This window comes from Vicugna pacos, chromosome 22 (genome assembly GCF_048564905.1).
Source record: "Vicugna pacos chromosome 22, VicPac4, whole genome shotgun sequence".
NCBI classification, from domain to species: Eukaryota; Metazoa; Chordata; class Mammalia; order Artiodactyla; family Camelidae; genus Vicugna; species Vicugna pacos.
This window is the reverse complement of record NC_133008.1, coordinates 32516172-32532157: the sequence shown is the minus strand read 5'-3', so window position 1 is coordinate 32532157 and position 15986 is coordinate 32516172. Positions and strand designations below refer to the sequence as shown.

Below are 15986 nucleotides of genomic sequence, written 5' to 3'. Positions count from 1 at the left end.
CCCGAGGCAGGCAGCAGCTCCCGAGGTGGCAGATGGAGCTTTATTTACACTATGGTACAGGTGGCCTGGGAGCCGCTGGGCCCTGGGGACTGAGGTGTCCTGCGTCAGCTGAAGAAGTACGTGGAGCGCTTCACCTGCTCCAGGTCGAAGGCCCCTGCGGAGCAGAGGGAGGCCGTGGGGCAGGCCCTGAGGAAGGCCCCACCCCCCACCCGCCAGAAGTGCCCCGCCTCCGGCCGCAGCCCTACCTGTCTTGGGCACCGACAGCAGCGTGTCCAGCAGCCGGGAGGCCCAGACGCTCTTGGAGACCCTGAAGCCAAGGGCAGGGTCACAGTGAGGCTCTGGTGGGATAGGAGGGGTGGGGCCACCGAGAATGGGCTGGGGTTGGCGGAGGGGGTCCTCACCTGGAGTCAGAGCAGAACCGTTTCACCAGAAACCTGGACAGGTCATGGAGGATGGGCTGGCTGTGCAGGCGGACAAACTGCTCCCTGCACACCTGGGGGGAACGGGTGTCAGAAGCCAGGAACCAGGGCCCCACGGGCAGGGAGAGGCTGGGCTTCCCTGCTCAGGCAGGGTCATCGCCCCAATGCCTGGGGTGAGCCTGGCGGCCCAGGGCCCCATGGGGTGAGGGCCACAAGACCAGGGGTGTCCACGACTATGAGGGGCAGGGCTGCACCTGGTTCATGACCGCGACATCAGCCGCGTGGGTCCAGAAGCAGTCGTGGACTGAGACGAAGGTCAGGCCCTTCCTGCAGCAGGAGGGAGGGACTCCGTGAAGATGGCCAAGCCCTGGCCCTGCTCTCACTTCAGTCCCCCTCCCCGCTCAGCTGGGGGGGCTCACAGTCCCAGGATGCCCACCCTCCTCTTACCCCCCAACTCCTGTGAGCTCCTGCAACTGTGTGCCACATGCCTCTTCAGCAGGCAGGTCAGAGGTTCGTATCTTAAGAAGTATCTCTGCTTCCTCACCCACCCCTGCCGGCTGCTGCCCAGATTCTCAGCTCCTTGTAAAGGGATGACTCTCCCCAGGGGTCCCCGAGCCAGGAAAACTTAGTGAACCCACGCCCCCCACGTTAGCAACTGTTTCTAACAGAACTGTGACATCTGGCCCCATCACCCCCTGATCCACCACCCCCGAGTCTCAAGAGAAACCCAGACACCTCTGCCTGCCCAGAGCAGAGCCAAACACATCAGGATGATGTTGGAGCCCCCCAGAGCAGGCCATACAGCACACCTGACCCAGCGAACGTCAGCTTCATACTCTGAGCCACGGGCCCTCCCCTACCCAGGCAGCCACTCCCAGGCCCACCTGGCCTCCCCGGCCTGCAGCCTCTTCTGGGCACCACATCCTACAGGCCCACACGGCTGGGGTCCTCGCCTGCTGGAGGGCTCTGGCCTGGCCTGCCAACCCTGTCCCTGGCTGGCAGCACCCACCGGCAGGACCCAGCCTCCCCACTGTGTGCAACCTCGGCACCTAGAACCCTACGGCTCACAGTGGGGGTTCCCCGCCTGTGGGGGCTGGGGCTCGGGCTGGGACTGCGGGGTGCACCTGTAGCAGTGCAGGGCCGTGAGCATCATGTGTGAGGAGTCCAGCGAGTGGATGAAGTTGGGGGGGAAGCCGTTCTTCTGCTTCAGCGTGTTGGGCTTCCTAGAGGTGGGGGCACTGAGTCAGGCATCCCAGCCCAGAGCCCTGCCCGGCCTGGCCCCTGTGCTGCCCCGCGCCATCCTGCACTCACTGGCTGGTGTCCCCACTGCTGCTGAAGGTAAGGCTCTGGATGCCACCTTTGATCTGCAGGGTGGGGTGGGAGGAGAGGGGGACATGAGCCCTGCCCTGCCAGGGTGGGGCGGGGATGCGGGCAGGGGCTGCACATACCATGACCTTGGAGTCACGGTGGTAGGGCTGGATGACCGGAATGCCAAGGGGAGTGACCCACTCCACAGCTGAACCCGTGTGGGAGATGAGCCGGGCACTTTCGGTCAGCCAGCGCTGAGGGAACAGGCACTGGGATCAGGGCGGGGCCGGGTCTAGGGAAGCCTGTGGGGGACCCATGCCCGAGGAGAGCGCCAAGGACTCACCTGGATGGACCGGGTGCCTGAGAACATCTCCTGGAGGCTGTTGAACACCTGGCGCACCAGGTAGTGCGAGGCCTCCCACAGGAACTCCTGAGGGGGAGGGAGACTGATGGGCGGGGCCCAGGCTCCCTCCATAACCCCTGAAGGCCCTAGGCCAGTGACCTGGCAGGAACGTCCCCACACCCTTGGAGGGGGCTGGCTCGCTCCCACGGGCCCCTCTGGGGGACCCGCTGGTGTGGGGAGAAGAGCCCCTCCCTCGGAGTCGCCTGCGCCCAGAGGCCTAGCCAACTGCAGAGGTGCAGCAAGTGTGGGCCGCGCACCTGGGGGAAGTTGTGGAGCTCCCGGAGGCGCTTCTCGATCTGCAGGCGGCCCCCGTAGCGGGTGACCCCGTACACCACAGTCATCACCGTCTGCTTGACCACCTTGCGGCTGATGAAGCCCTCCAGCACCTGGGCCACGTGCACACCCTGCTCAGCATCCTGCCTGCGGAACACCTCCACCTGCGTGGGCGGTGGGGGTCATGGGCGGGGCCCCGGTCTCACCCAGTGCCCCACCCCACCCCTTCTCTTCCTGTGGGCCTCACCATTCGCCCCTGATACCTCCCTAGGAAGTCTGGTCATGACAGTCGGAGGCCACGGCTGTCAGCTCTGCAGTGCCCAGATGTTCACAAGACAGGCACCAGTAGGTCTCGGGGATAAGAATGAGCTGGGGAACCATGACACCCACCTGTGCAGCCACTCCGCTGTACACGTCCTGCGGCAGGTCCGAGGGCAACAGGTTGACGGAGGCGGCCCCAACGCTGTCCCGGCCCAGGGCGGCATAGTGTTGCAGGCCATTACAGGAACCATCCTGGTGGGGGACAAGGGTGGAGAGTGAGGAGTCCGGCCAGGCCAGGCCGGTTGGAGGGTCTGCAGCTCGAGCCGGAGCTCCCATGCTTCCTCAGCTCTGTTCACGGTAAGAGCTCCCTGGACCCCAATGCCAACAGGTGCGTGCGAGCCCACCACAAAGGAGAACCGAGGAGCAGAGGGCTGGGCTGTGCTTGAACCAGCTGCGTGGCTGGGTCCCAGCAGGAACTGCAGCCAGCAGAGTGGGACCTGCAGGAGCTGAACACCGACGCAGCCCTGCGGACCTTGGCCCATGTGGGCTGGGCACACTCCACACCAGGGTCCCACCAGCTCACCTGGTGAACAGGGAAGTGGGAGATGTAGGCGGCAGGGTCAGGGGCACGTGTGGCCCGAGCGATCTCCATGCAGCAGGCCAGAGCTTGCCAGGGCTCGTCCGCCTCCATCCACCACCTCCGGCCCTGTGGAGGGCAGGCGGGCTGGGTGAGGCCTGGGTATCTGGGCCTGGTGGGGTCAGAGCAGGGCATGGATGGGAGCTGGGTGGGCCCAGGGGACTTGAGGGCACAACGAGGCCAGGATGGAGCCCCCTGGACAGCAAGGGAGGACAGGAGCTACAGACTGGGGTGGGACAGGCGGCAGCACCCCAGGAGGAGCAGCCCCAGGCCCGGATTGGTGGACCTGGACTGGGGGGTCCCGAGGAGCAGGAGATGGCAGAGCTGCAGACGGCCTGGGGCAGAGGGAAAGGCCAGGAGAAAGGATACCAGGGGAAGAAGTGGGGGCACCGGTGACAGATTTTGGCCCGAGGGACGCCCTGGAGGGAGTCCGCGGTGGGTGCCGAAGTGGCCAGGAGAGACAGCTGGGGAGCGGGGCGTCGGGGCCCGCCCTACTGTCATGGGCTGGTCGGCTGAGTCCAGGATGTCCTCCATCAGCTGGTCTGCAAAATCCCGGCGCGCCTGCAGCGACTCCCGCTTCTTCAGGCCGGTGAGGTTGACCAGGTGGATCTTGAGCCAGTCGAGGCCATGAGGGCCAAGAGGGCGGCCCTGGGCAAACTCCAGCAGGGCACGGGCCAGGTCGCTGCCCAGGTGGTTGAAGTGCGGTGGGCAGGGGTAGGTCCGGCCGCGGAAGTCCATGTTGTGTGGCAGCCAAAAGACACGGTGCCGCAGGTGCTGAGCCAGCGAGAGGCGGCAGAGCGCGTCAGCGCGCAGGCTCTGCATCTCCCGTGCCACCTTCAGGCGGCGGGCCAGCTCCCGCCGCATCTCCGCCTTGTCTGCCGGCGAGAGGTCGGGCAGCAGGCCACTCTTGGGGGTCTGGCGGCCCTGGGGAGGCCGGGGGGCCTCAGAGGGCGGGGCGGGCACGCCCAGGCGTGGGCAGCCCTTGTCGGTGAAGAGCTCCAGCACCAGGTCCAGCACGCGCCCGTTGACGCGCCAGGCGCAGTTGCCCAGCTGGGTCAGGGCGTCCAGGGCACCATGCAGCTGGGCAGGGGGACAGCGCTCCAGCAGGAGCTGGTGCTGCTGGGTGCCCTCCACCGAACGCATCATCTTGGTGGGGCTCAGAAGGAAGGCGCCCGAGTGGGGCGATGTCCAGGGCAGCGGGGGGCACAGCATGGGCACCTCAGTTGACTCAAACGTCAGCGTGCGCTCTGCCGCGGCCTCCAGCAGCTGCGTGAAGGCTGGGTGCGGCTTCAGGATCCCGATCTAGGGGCAGGGCGGGCAGAGACGGTCAGGAGGCCAGTCTCCCCCAAGGCACAAGTGGAGGAGGGCCTCAGGGTCCTGTCAGACGCCCTGACCCTAAGAGGGGCCATGGCCCACCAGGACCCCGGCAGGAGCCCGCCCCACCCTGAGCCCGCAGCCGCATCCCAGGCCCCTCCACCTCGCCCACCTGGCGAAAGCTGCGGAACGAGTACACGTGGTAGAGCACCGGGATGAGGGAGCCAGGGCCCCGGGGCGCCGCCAGGCTGCCGGGCATCTGCACCGCCTGCACCAGCACCTCTGCCAGCTGCTTGCCCAGCTGCACCAGCACAGACACGGGCCAGGGCTGCTCATGCGGGGCCTCAGGCATCCCCAGAGCTTCCCACCACTGCCGTGGCAGGCAGCGTTCTGCCACCTGTGGGCAGGAGTGGGGGTCAGGGGCCGAGAGCCCAGCACAGACTGGACACCCGCCACCCCCAGGTGAGACGACTACTCTCCCGATGTTAGATGAGGAGACTGAGGCAGAGTCTGGGGCACGCTAGGCTACCCGAGGGAGGGGAGTGGGGACAGCAGCTCTGCTCAAGTCCTTAGGTTCTCCAGCCGAGCCCCCCAGTCACCCCCTCCCGGCCTCACCTGAGTGTCCGAGGCCAGCAGATGCAGGTACTTGATGTAGTGCTGCTCCAGCACCTGCACCTGCTTGCTCAGCTGCTTCCTCTGCACGATGTGCCGGTTGAAGACGCGCAGACCCAGCTCATGAGCCAGGAAGAGAAGCGACTCTCCCTGCGCAGGCAGCGCCTGCAAGGTCTAGAAAGCAAGGCTGTAAGCCCCACGCACACTCTGTCCTAAGCCCCGCGCGCACAGCCCCCCGTGCGCACACCTGCAGCAACAGCCCCACGAACTCCCTCTCGCTCAGCAGGCACAGGTATGGGAAGAGCGAGGGGCGGCCTTCACGGGCAGCACGGGCCTCGCTGGCCTTGGTCTCCTGTAGCTCCTGGTACAGCGCCGTCTCCCACGTGGCGCGCAGGTCAGCTAGGGTCTTCCGCTGCAGGGGATGGGGGTGGGGAGAACACACGCGGAGTCACCACAGCACCCACCCAGCCTGGCAGACAGTGAGATCCCGCCCAGGAGATGCCCAGTTCAGCCTGGTGCGGACCACTCCCCCAGCCCCTTACCGCATGCAGGACCTCCTCGGTAGGCGGCTGGGCCTTCTCCACGGATTGCACGGTGACAGTGGTGGCCAACTCCACACGGAGCTGCTGCTGGAAGAGGTCCTGCAGCTTCTTTAGGGGCAGGTGCAGCCTCGGGTAGGACACAGGGCAGCCCTGCTGGTGCCCAAGGCTCATGGTGAGGCCCATGTGTCTGACCTCTCAGCCAGGGACCCCTGGGGCAAAAGTTGTCCACACCAGAGGTCCCGAAGAGCAGCTGCCCACCCTCTGCGTCCTAGTACCACCACCCAGCGGGCTCATCCATTTTTCCAAGTTGGGTCGGGGGGGGGAGCACGGTGCAGAACAGCATTTCAGAGACTAGGCTGGTTTAAAGGCATTTGTGTGGCTTCGCTGGGCGGGCAGGACAGCCCAGGGAGACAGTTCAGGTCCCTGGACGCTGCTGTTTTTTTTTTAAATTTGGAACTGTGTGAATGTGAGACCCATCCAAAAATAGGTAAATTAAAAATAGCAAAACCCAATACACTAAGAACCAAAAGTACACATTCACACAAAGACTTGTACACAGATGTCTACAGCAGCAGGATTCACAACATCAAAAAATAGAAACTGAAGTGTCTGGCAACAGGCGATGGATAAACAAAGTGCCCATCCACACACGGGAGCATCGCTCAGCTGTGAACAGAAGCCCTGACACCTGCTCCCACGTGGACATAGCCTGAGAGCACGATGCTCAGTGAGAGAAGCAGACACAGAAGGACACACAGCGTGTGACTCCTTGGATGTGAAACGTCCAGAACAGGCCAGCCCACAGGGGCAGAGAGGGGGCTCCTGGCTGTCAGGGGCTGGGGTGACTGCTGATGGGGACAAGGCTTCTTTTGGGGTGATGGAATGTTCTGAGCTTACAGAGATCAATGTACTAAAAAAAGAGACTAAATTATACTTTAAATGGTGAACACAGAAGACTTATATTCCAACAACAAGGAACATCTGGGAGTCACTCTTCTCTGCCCTGGGAAGCGGGTGAGGGTCTCCCCAGTCCTCTGCTTCTGTCCAGTCCTCGGGCAGGGACACCGGCTCAGCCACACCCCTGAGCACTGCCTGCAGCCAAGTCTCCATGTGGAAACCCAGAACAACACAGGGCAGCCTCCCCCGTGCCTGCACCTGCCAGCCTCAAGGCCCTGCTGAGGGCTGGGCTGGCCACATCTGGCTTGCTCAGTATCTGAAGGTGGGGGGCACCCACCCCGAAGAGAGACAAGGAGAGACCTCGCCACAAGCCCGGGTCTCACCTTAGCGTAGACCTCCCTGAGCAGCGGCGAGGTGTTGAGCTGGGGTGTAGGCGGCGGCGGTGGCGGGGGGCTGAAGGTGGGCTCAGCCTTGCGCACGGCCCGCAAGAGCTCGGCCCGCTCCCCCTCACCCAGCGGCACGGCTGTGAAGAGCCCCTGCAGCTGCAGCCCGTCCTGGGCCATCTGCTTCAGACACCTGCGGGGACATTGGGGTGGCCCTGGGCTCAGCGCGAGGCAGCCACTGGAGCCTCCAGGGGTCCCAGCCCCACTCACCTGCGGACGGTGCTGGCATCCTGGTCCAGACGCCCCATGCACTGCAGGACGGCCGCGTAGGATAGCAGGTCCGGGGCAAGGCCAGCGTCTTTTACCATGAAGAACACATAAACCAGCTCTTTGAAGGAGCCCTGGTGGGACAGAGGGGGTGAGGACCTGGGGGTGGCCTGGTGGGAGTGGAAGGTTGCTGGGGTGGGAGGCTCTGCCTGCCGTCAGCCTGCTCCTCTCCTGCATTTCCTGTGGTGGGGCCGAGCCTCCCTCCTCAGTGCAGGCGTCCTGCTACCACTTCCCTTGGGTGCAGCGCTGTTTTCTCCTCCACCCACCTCCTTCCCTGGCAACCTCCCCTCTGCCCTGAGAGGTTCAGGAGTGATGCTACAGACCCCCAGAAAAGCCCCGAGGTCCTCCCGCACCCTTGTCTGAAAGGCACTGCCACACAGGGTCCCCAGGTGCTCGACTGCATGACCTGCGGTGGGGGGCTGCCCTGTCCAGCCGTCACCAGCCACACACCGTCATTTAAACACTCAGTTCTTCAAGCACTCAGCAGCTCCAGGAGGCTGGTGCAGAGGAAGGACATATCCAAAGTCACAAGAAGTTCTACTGGACGCTGCTGGCCTGGAATGAGCCCAGCTACCCTATCTTTAAAATATCTGTAGTGATGTCACCACCACCATGAAGACACACATTGAACACTGTCAGGGACTCTCTGTCCCTCTCCTGAACACACACACGTGGGGCTAGACACCCAAGACTCCGGGCCTCACTCCTCCGGAGCACTGAGCAGGGCTCCCACCCCCCACTTCCCAAATGCCGAAGCCAAGCTCAGAGAGAAGTGAGTGGTATGGCGAGGGCGAGGGCGAGGCAGAAGCTCAGATCTGGAGGCAGCCCAGCAACAGCCACTCAAGAAGCCAGGCAGGCCCCCCAGCTCACATCCACCTGGGCCCTCAGAGGGTGCCCTCATTGGGAAAGCGGGTCTTTGCAGACATAGTTCAGACGACGCCAAGCCAGAGCACGGCTGTGAGGCTGAGGCAGCGATCGGGGGCTGCGGCCACTGGAGCCCCAGGAGCTGGGGAGGCGGGAAGGCCCCTCCCCTGCAGCCTCCGAGGGGAACGGGACCCTTCCAACCCTGACGTCGGACATCTGCCCTCCAGGACTAAGAGAAAACCAACTTCTGCTGTTCTCAGCCTCCCAGGGTGTGGTCAGCAGCCCCGACCGCCCAGGAAGCTTGTCTCGTCACCTGGCTGCGCACCAGGACTGCACATCCGTTGCAGCCCTGGCTGCGGGGGAAGCTGGAGGGCGGGCTCCTGGGAAGGGAGACTGACTCCTGGCACTGAGCACGCCTCCCGCACAACTGTCCGGCCACCTGGCTGCTCCGGGCGGCACTGCGCGTGCGAGTCAGCACAGCAGGGGCCCTGCCGCAGGCCCGGCCATGTGCCTCCCGTCTCTATTTCACACAGCCATCGCCCCTGCTCACCTGGCACTGAGCTGCCCCTGCTGCCCCTCAGATGAGGCTGCAGCCTCTCAGCAGACAGGGTGGGCGGGGTTTCCCTGCGGGGGACCGCGAGCAACCTTCCTGGGCAGCCCCGGTGCTCCGCAGGGAAGAGAGAGCCGCATCCACAGGGACATTCACTGCTGAGCGCAGGCATTAAAAGACCCCCACCTCTGGACCCAGACAGGATGTGCCAGACGCAAGGCGGCAGCCCTGAGGCAGGTCTGCAGTGCCCACGTACCAGAGCCCAGACGAGCCACCGGAAGGAACTGCCCGGAAAAGCGGCACCACACCTCCCTCTGGGCCCCGTGCATGCTCTCCCATGCAGCCCACGGGGGATCAGCGTGTGACGAGTCTGAAGAGGTATGAAAATGCGCAGGGCACGGCCCCCCAGCCCGGCCCCTCACCTCGCGAGCCCAGCCGCGCATGACCATGTTGTACATGGCGAGCGTGAGCAGCCGCTGCTGCCGGGACCGGCTGTGGTGGGTGACCAGCACGTGGTGGGCGAGGGGCAGGTGGCCCGTCAGCAGGCAGCACTCGAAGAAGGACAGGAGCCTCTGCCGCTGGCCCTCCAGCCGCACGTCGGAGCCCCTCACCGCCGAGGCCTTGGCCGCGTCGCCGCTCAGCCTCTGCGGGGCCTCCTGCAGCAGCCGGGCCAGCTGCTCCTCCCAGGGGCTCCGGGCCGCCCCCTGCTCCCAGCGCTGCAGCTGGTTGGCCAGCCTCCCACTCAGCAGCCGGGGCTCCACACGCAGCTGCCTCTGCCAGGCCAGCGTCCGCTCACGCTTCTGCAGCCTCCCCTCCAGCCGCTGCTTCCGCTTCTGCATCAGCCGCTGCTCCTTGTCCAGCTTCTGCGCCCAGCGGCCGCTGAGCTTGGGGGCAGCCCCCTCTGCCCCTGCCCGGGCCTTCCCAGGGGACTGGGCGCTGCTGGCCTCTGGGGCTCGAGCCACAACCACCCTCTTCACAGTCACCTCGGACACGCCCTCAGCCTGCAGCTGCCGCACCCTGGCCTGGAGCACTGTGGGGAAAAGGGGGATGTCAGGGAACCTGATGTCTGGAGAACCGAGCCTTCAGTCCTGCGTGTCTGCCAGCACCTTTGAACAACCTGGCATGCACACATCGCCCACCCACTCGGCACCTGAGCCTCCAAACTCGATGCCCCAAACAAGCTCCTGGTGATCCCTAAAACTGCTCCTCTGTGTCTTCCTGCCACTGGCAGCTCTGTCCCTCCAGGGCTTAACCAGGAATCCTGTCTACAACTCTCTCCCCAACATCCAGCTGGTCAGCACACCCTCCAGGCTCTGCGTTCAGAATTTACCCAGGTACCCCATTGCCCAACTGTCCTCACCACTGCCCCTCCCCCTTGCGAAGTCTACTCTAGTTGTGATGGCCTCAGGGCTTTTGCACCTGCTGTTCCGCTGCCTAGAAGGCATTCGCCGGCCAATTCACGGCCCACCCCACTCTGTGCCCCTTCACAGTCAGCTCCCATTAGCTGCAGCAGTTCTGTTCTATGAAGTTGCAAGACACGGAGCTGGTGAACAGTGGATCAATGATCCTGGGAAAACACTGGGCTCCTGAGAGCCTCTGGTCACATTTCCACCAACAGATCAACATACAACCTCTTTCTCTGAGTAACACCTCATTTCGTGTGTACTGTTGATTCATTCACCTCCGACTTGGGGCCAACACTGCTAGACCTCTCCCAAACAAAGCAGGGCTAACACACGTATTTTCTCCAAAGGTTGCTACAGCCTCCTTGAGCTCAGGACACTAGACAGCACACTGCACCATGCCTGGGGGCCACTTCAAACAGCAAAACCACCAACAAACATGCACAGATATGCAAAAACGTGGCACTACATATGTCCTGAGAAGGACACCCGTTTTCAGTGTCGCCCGACTGCCTCAGCTGGGAACGTGGGTGCCGGGCAGCTCCAGCTTCTGCTGCTCCACCCACGTCTACACACGACCGTGAAAGTGCCTCAGTAAACTTCAGCTGGGAGGAGATTGCAAACACAGAATCTGGGAACATGAGGGCCAAGAGTACCCATCTTCTGCCCGTGCCTCTCTCAATGAACATCCGCCCCAAGCAGAGACCAAGTGAAAAGTCAGCGTGGCCCCGGGCCCCAGGGTGCGCCCAAACTCAGAAGAGCGTTCAGAACACACACGGGGGACTGTCCGGCTGGAAAGGGCTGGGCAGGAACCGAGGCAGAAGAGGGACATGGGCACAGGTTTCCTCCCTTGCGCAGGGACACCCCAGCGCCCTGGGAGGTGCCCAGGACAAGCAGGTGCAAAGCCCCTGCCAGCAGAGGCCCAGGAGGCAGGCCAAGGCCCAGAGGGGTCTGTGGCCCTCAGTGGGAGTTTAGAGTTCATTCTGCGAGAGAAGAAACAGTTGGAGGGTTTTAGGCTGGAGAATGACATGAAGTGATTCAGTTTCCAGAAACTTTCTCCAGTTGAGCAAAATGATACCGGGGCTTTGCTTTACAATAATTAGGTGGGTGAGAAATGAAAGAAGGCTGCTCTTGAAGCTGGTGGTTCTTGTGTCTTTACTTCTATATGCTTGGCATTTCCTGAAATCAGGTCTTTCTTTCTAAAGGTCCCCCACCCTACTCCTGGCTGCCGGACACACATGGAACGTTGGGCAGGAGGGAAGTAGGAGACAGTGGACATCTGGGAGGAAGAGGATAGTGACGTGGTGAGAAAGAACAGATGCCCCCAGCTCCCTCTGGAGGCCGCCAGGACTTGGGCCACAATTTTGGGCCTTGACTACCTCATCTGGAAAGTGTGAGCGCCTGGCGGGTTCTGGGGAGGAGGGATCCAAGAACCCACTGCGCACAGCACACGCTTCACGCCATCAGCACAGCGGGCCCTCGGACCACCAGAGAGGTGGGACCATGTTAGTTACCCCACCTCACTGGGTTTACTGTGAGGAAGTAGGGAGGTGGCTCCCAGCAGCATGGCCGGCAGGGGGACAGTGAGGAAGGGGCTCAGGCCCCGAGTCTTGGGGGTCAGACTCACCCTCCAGCAGCTCCGCATGGCCCCAGTCCTTCCGGCGGTCCTGCTCACAAGGGCTGGCAGAGGAGCTCCTTCTATGGCCCCCGACGCCACCAAAGGCCTCTGCAGGAGAGACCAGGGAGGCTGAAGGGTAGGCTGGGCGGGGGTGGGGTGGGGGGGTTGTTGTGGGGGTCCTCATATGGACAGGAATCCGGGATCCAAAAGCAAAAGAACCCTAAAGTCAGTGGAAACTGTCAGTGGTCACGGGTCTCACGCTGGAAAGACAACAGGTCAAAAGTGAAAGAGACATCACACGCTAAGGAAAAAAGAAACTGGGGCTTTGGATCTAGGAAAAAGTTTCTCCAACTAAAGGTACAGAGAGTTCAAACGTTAAAATCCCTAAATCGTAAATAGTGGGTTGGGGGTTCCAAAAGAAACAAGAATCAAAGGTCAAGATGCCCTGACGACCTCGTTAGGACAGTGGGCCAAGGGCGAGTGAAACTGGGGTCGAGTCCCTGGGTTCCCCAGAACGCCCAACGCAAAGGGCAAAGGACGGGGGTAGCTGGATCCCAGGGGCCGAAAAGCCAAAGGTCACGGCCGCGGGGGTTGGGAGGACGGGGCAGCTGTCGCGGAGTCGCATCCGGGTCTCCCCTGCGTTACCTTCCTCGGCCAGGACGCGGGGGCGGCCGGCGGGCCACAGGGCCCGGCCGAGCCCCGCCGCGCGGCGGCCCCAACCAAGCGCCGACATGCTGCCCGCACGCGGGACCCCCGCGCAGCCCCAGCGCGCCTGCGCCGCCCGCGCCTGACGGAAGTTGTAGTTCTACGGCCTACGGCGGCCGCGAAGGGACTGCGCGCGTGGAGCTTATCGCTAGAACCACAACTCCCAGGGGTCAACGGGCCCCGGAGGCGCGAGAGCATGCACCGATGGAGCCCTCTGATTGGCTGTTCCCTATCGAGGAGAGGCGGGATAGGGCAGTTGCTTGGGCAACGCAGGAGGACGCTAAGCCATCTCTGGGAAGACTGGAAACCCGGATTTTGTTGTTGTTGTTGAAGGAATAGTTGCCAAGTAAGTAGACCAGCGTTCTCCAATTTAAAGACTCCAGTCAGCGATCTTCACTGGGGAAGGAACTATTACTATCTCCATTTTATTGTGGTGAAAGCTGGGATTCAGAGAGGTCAGTCAAGTTGTCCAAAGACCCACAGCCTGAGTATCAAAGAGACTGGAATGAAGGCACAGATCCGTCTGAGTCCAAGCCCTAAGGCCAAAGGTCAGGTAGGTCATCGTGTTCTCTGGACATTTCTCTCATCCGCTCCCTCTGGCCTCAGTTTACCCACTAGTTTCCGAGTTCCCAAGGCCAGGGGCAGAGCGGGGCAGGAAGAGCGGGCTAACCTATTAAACTGAGCTGCCGACAAGTGGAGTGAAATAACCCCTGGAGCCTGGAGTTTCCCAGGACCAGAGCTTTAGAATCAGACCTGGAAGCCACGGCCACCTTACCGTTCAGGTGGTCAGGCTGAGGTCAGGGTGTTAAAACAGAGAGAGCTAGATAAGAGCAAAGAAAGGGGGACACAGGCAAAATGGAAGGAATTGGGCAGAAAGGAGAGGCACAGGCCAAATACAGGAAACCCTATATCATGTAAGCACCAGGGGTCCCTGGGCAGAGAAAGAAAAGCAGGAATCTCTGGGCTGAAAAGTGGTCACACTTTTTGGGTGATGAGCAGCCTGGAGGCTGACAAAGAAAGGTGGGGAAAGGCAGGAATCTCCCATGTCCGAATGTAAACTTTTGCTTATTATGCCCTCATTTCAATAAAATTAGCCTTGCAGATTAAAAGTACCCATCATGCACCAACACCATGACACTTTCGAACCAGACTAAATACAGATAAAAATCACCTCTCCCTCAGGGAAGGTGGGTTTGGGGTGAAAATCAGGGAATACGACCCCAAACCCCTCCCTCCCCAATGAATATTCTGCCCATTCACTTCTCTACACTCTGTATAACCAGCTTGCCAAAAAAACTCAGGACAGCCACTCACCTGAGCCTGCCCGCTCCCCTTGAGAGTGTAATATCCATCCTTCAATAAGTCCTCACTTTATTTTCTTAACCTCCATATGTTGTCTCTGGATCCTTTCTGTGACAAGGCAAGAACCAGGACATGGGCTGCACCTACCTGCACCAGGGGGTAGCATCTACTCTGGGGTCAGCTGCACGTGAAGGGGGAGAACAAGAACATGTAACACAACTGTGCTGCAAGCAGCAGTCACAACAAGTGCAAAGGCCCTGAGGCAGGAACAGGAGTGGATACTTGGAGAGATTTCAGCAGCCTTTTTGGGAGAAGAGGCAGAGACAAAGCTGGAAGGGGGCTCAGAGGCCTTGGCTCAGGCTGCCCCTCATCCACAGAGGCTCAGACTTCAGTCTCCCCATGACCCAGGGTGGAGGCCAGACATGTGCTCTAGAAGGGCCAGACTCCCGAGTCTGGACGCCTCCTGACAGCACATTCCAGACACAGCTGCCCACGCGGGCCTGTGCACTGTGATGCCACCGGCTGAGAATGTTTGCAGCAGACGGCAGCGTCTGTCCTCCCAAACCCGCCCCAACCCACCCCAAGATGCCCTGGGGGGCCACAACCGCAGACCTGACTCATACCTAGGGTTGCCCTCTTTCATGGCCCCAAGGGTGCTGAATCAGCTGGGCCTGGCCCCCCAAGACCTATACACAGCCCCTCGTACCCCTGCAGTCTGGCAGAGCCTGGAACCTAGGCTGGGAGCCAGGACTTCTGAATTCTTTTGCCTGACTTCATGCCTCAGTTTCCTCTTCTCTTCGATAGGACGTCAGATGCCCTAAACCTGCACTTCCCCAAGCACCGGATCCTGGCTCTGAGCGGTGAGGAGGCCATTCTCCTTTGAGTTCCTACTCAAGCAGGGAGGTCTCCCTGGTGTGTAACTCCTGCCTCAGCTCCTGGGCTGGGATTCTACTAGTCAAAGAGTTTGTCTCATGGTCTCTTCTCTTTGTGTTTCTTCCTGCAGTTTACTGGCAATGTGTTAACAGATGGCACTGGTTGGTGACACTTCTGATAGTGACATCAAGTTTCCTTGTAAAACTTAAGCAAGAAAATATGAGTAACACACCTGGCAGGTGGAGACTGATGTTAACTGGAGGGACACAGCATCAGGATGCAGGGGGCTGGCCAGCATCTTGTCTCAGAAGCTGTTCAGATATGTCAGGTTCTCACCCAGAACGTTCCATCCAGATCAAACCATGAGACACTCAGATGAGCTGAGGTTGTGGGACATGGGGTGAGATTTCAGACATGTGGAGAAAGGCAGGGATCTGTAGATGGAAGGACATGGGACCTGATTCCTGGAGCTGCTGTAACAAGTTGACAGAAACTTGGTGCCTCAAACAACAGCAATTGATTGTCTCACATTTCTGGGGATGAGATATCCAGAATCAGTTACCCTGGGCTGAAATCAGGGTGTGGTCAGGGCCATGCTCCCTCCGGGGGCTCCCGGAGGCTCCTTTCTGCCTCTTCCAGCTCCTGGGGGCTCCAGGTGTCCCTTGATTCGTGGCCCCGTCCCTCCAGGCTCTGCTTCCATCGTCAGTGGCGTCTCCTTCTGTGTCTGTGTCAAACCTCCTTCTACGTCTCTCATAAGGATACTTGTGACTGCATTTAGGGCCCCCTACGACGATCTCCTCGCCTGAAAATCTTAACTTAATTGCAGCTGTCAAGATTTGTTTTCCAAATAAGGTGAAATTCACAGGTTCCAGGGACCAGAATGTGGACCTATCTTTGAGGGTCTTTATTCAACCAATCACAGCGACAAAGGGCGAACAGAGTGCATTGCGTGAGCCCTACCCAGGGTTGGGATGAGAAAGAAAGATACTCAAGGATGTCATGGTGACAACAGGGGACATTTGAGCACCAATGGAGGACTTGATTGCAGCTTGGCTGTGACAGAGTGCCTTGCCTTCAGAAGACTTGTCCGATGTTCTTAGGGGTGCAACAGTACCGTCTCTGACCCTGACTCTCAAATATCCACTTACATAAAGACTGCAGGTGTGTACTTTTTTTTTGAGGTATAACATGAACAATGCACACATCAAGAATACAGTTCCAGGAGGGAGGGTGTAGCTCAGTGGCAGAGTGCATGCTTAGCATGCACAGGGTCCTGAGTTCAATCTCCAGTACCT

At 61.0% G+C, this 15986-nt stretch overlaps 1 protein-coding gene and 1 long non-coding RNA gene across 6 annotated transcripts; one reads left to right on the top strand and one right to left on the bottom strand.

The window, feature by feature from the left end:
* Positions 1-26: 26 nt before the first annotated feature.
* On the bottom strand, positions 27-12614 carry POLRMT (RNA polymerase mitochondrial). Of its 4 annotated transcripts, none has more exons than XM_072948149.1 (21): positions 12457-12614; positions 11821-11919; positions 9213-9820; positions 7320-7450; positions 7050-7242; positions 5770-5922; positions 5475-5639; positions 5231-5401; positions 4788-5012; positions 3797-4603; positions 3248-3370; positions 2794-2916; positions 2388-2567; positions 2071-2157; positions 1868-1981; positions 1731-1783; positions 1544-1642; positions 674-746; positions 402-493; positions 246-307; positions 27-154 (listed from the first exon to the last, which is right to left on the bottom strand). In XM_072948149.1, exons 1-21 carry the CDS (start codon positions 12542-12544, stop codon positions 105-107), a joined length of 3696 nt encoding a protein of 1231 aa, XP_072804250.1. In that variant the 5' UTR covers positions 12545-12614; the 3' UTR covers positions 27-104. The 4 variants fall into 4 exon arrangements, with proteins under 4 accessions (XP_072804250.1, XP_072804252.1, XP_072804251.1 ...); XM_072948151.1 differs by having other exon boundaries at positions 2388-2516; XM_072948150.1 differs by having other exon boundaries at positions 5770-5919.
* A 95-nt stretch (positions 12615-12709) lies between these two features.
* Positions 12710-15734, top strand: LOC140688527 (uncharacterized). 2 transcript variants are annotated; one of them, XR_012063277.1, is made up of 3 exons: positions 12710-13069; positions 14623-14678; positions 14822-15734. It is a non-coding gene; the product is annotated as an uncharacterized lncRNA (long non-coding RNA). The 2 variants fall into 2 exon arrangements; XR_012063276.1 differs by having other exon boundaries at positions 14623-14730.
* The last annotated feature ends 252 nt before the right edge of the window (positions 15735-15986 follow it).

What these genes read in the sequence shown, in the direction of transcription:
- POLRMT (XM_072948149.1), bottom strand. Translation starts at nt 12,544, where the DNA reads ATGTCGGCGCTTGGTTGGGGCCGCCGCGCGGCGGGGCTCGGCCGGGCC. An exon ending in TGCTGGCCTCGGACACTCAG is followed by an intron (nt 5,013 to 5,230) that starts GTGAGGCCGGGA and finishes TCCTGCCCACAG; the next exon opens with GTGGCAGAACGCTGCCTGCC. An exon ending in ACCGTGACTCCAAGGTCATG is followed by an intron (nt 1,784 to 1,867) that starts GTATGTGCAGCC and finishes CCCACCCTGCAG; the next exon opens with ATCAAAGGTGGCATCCAGAG.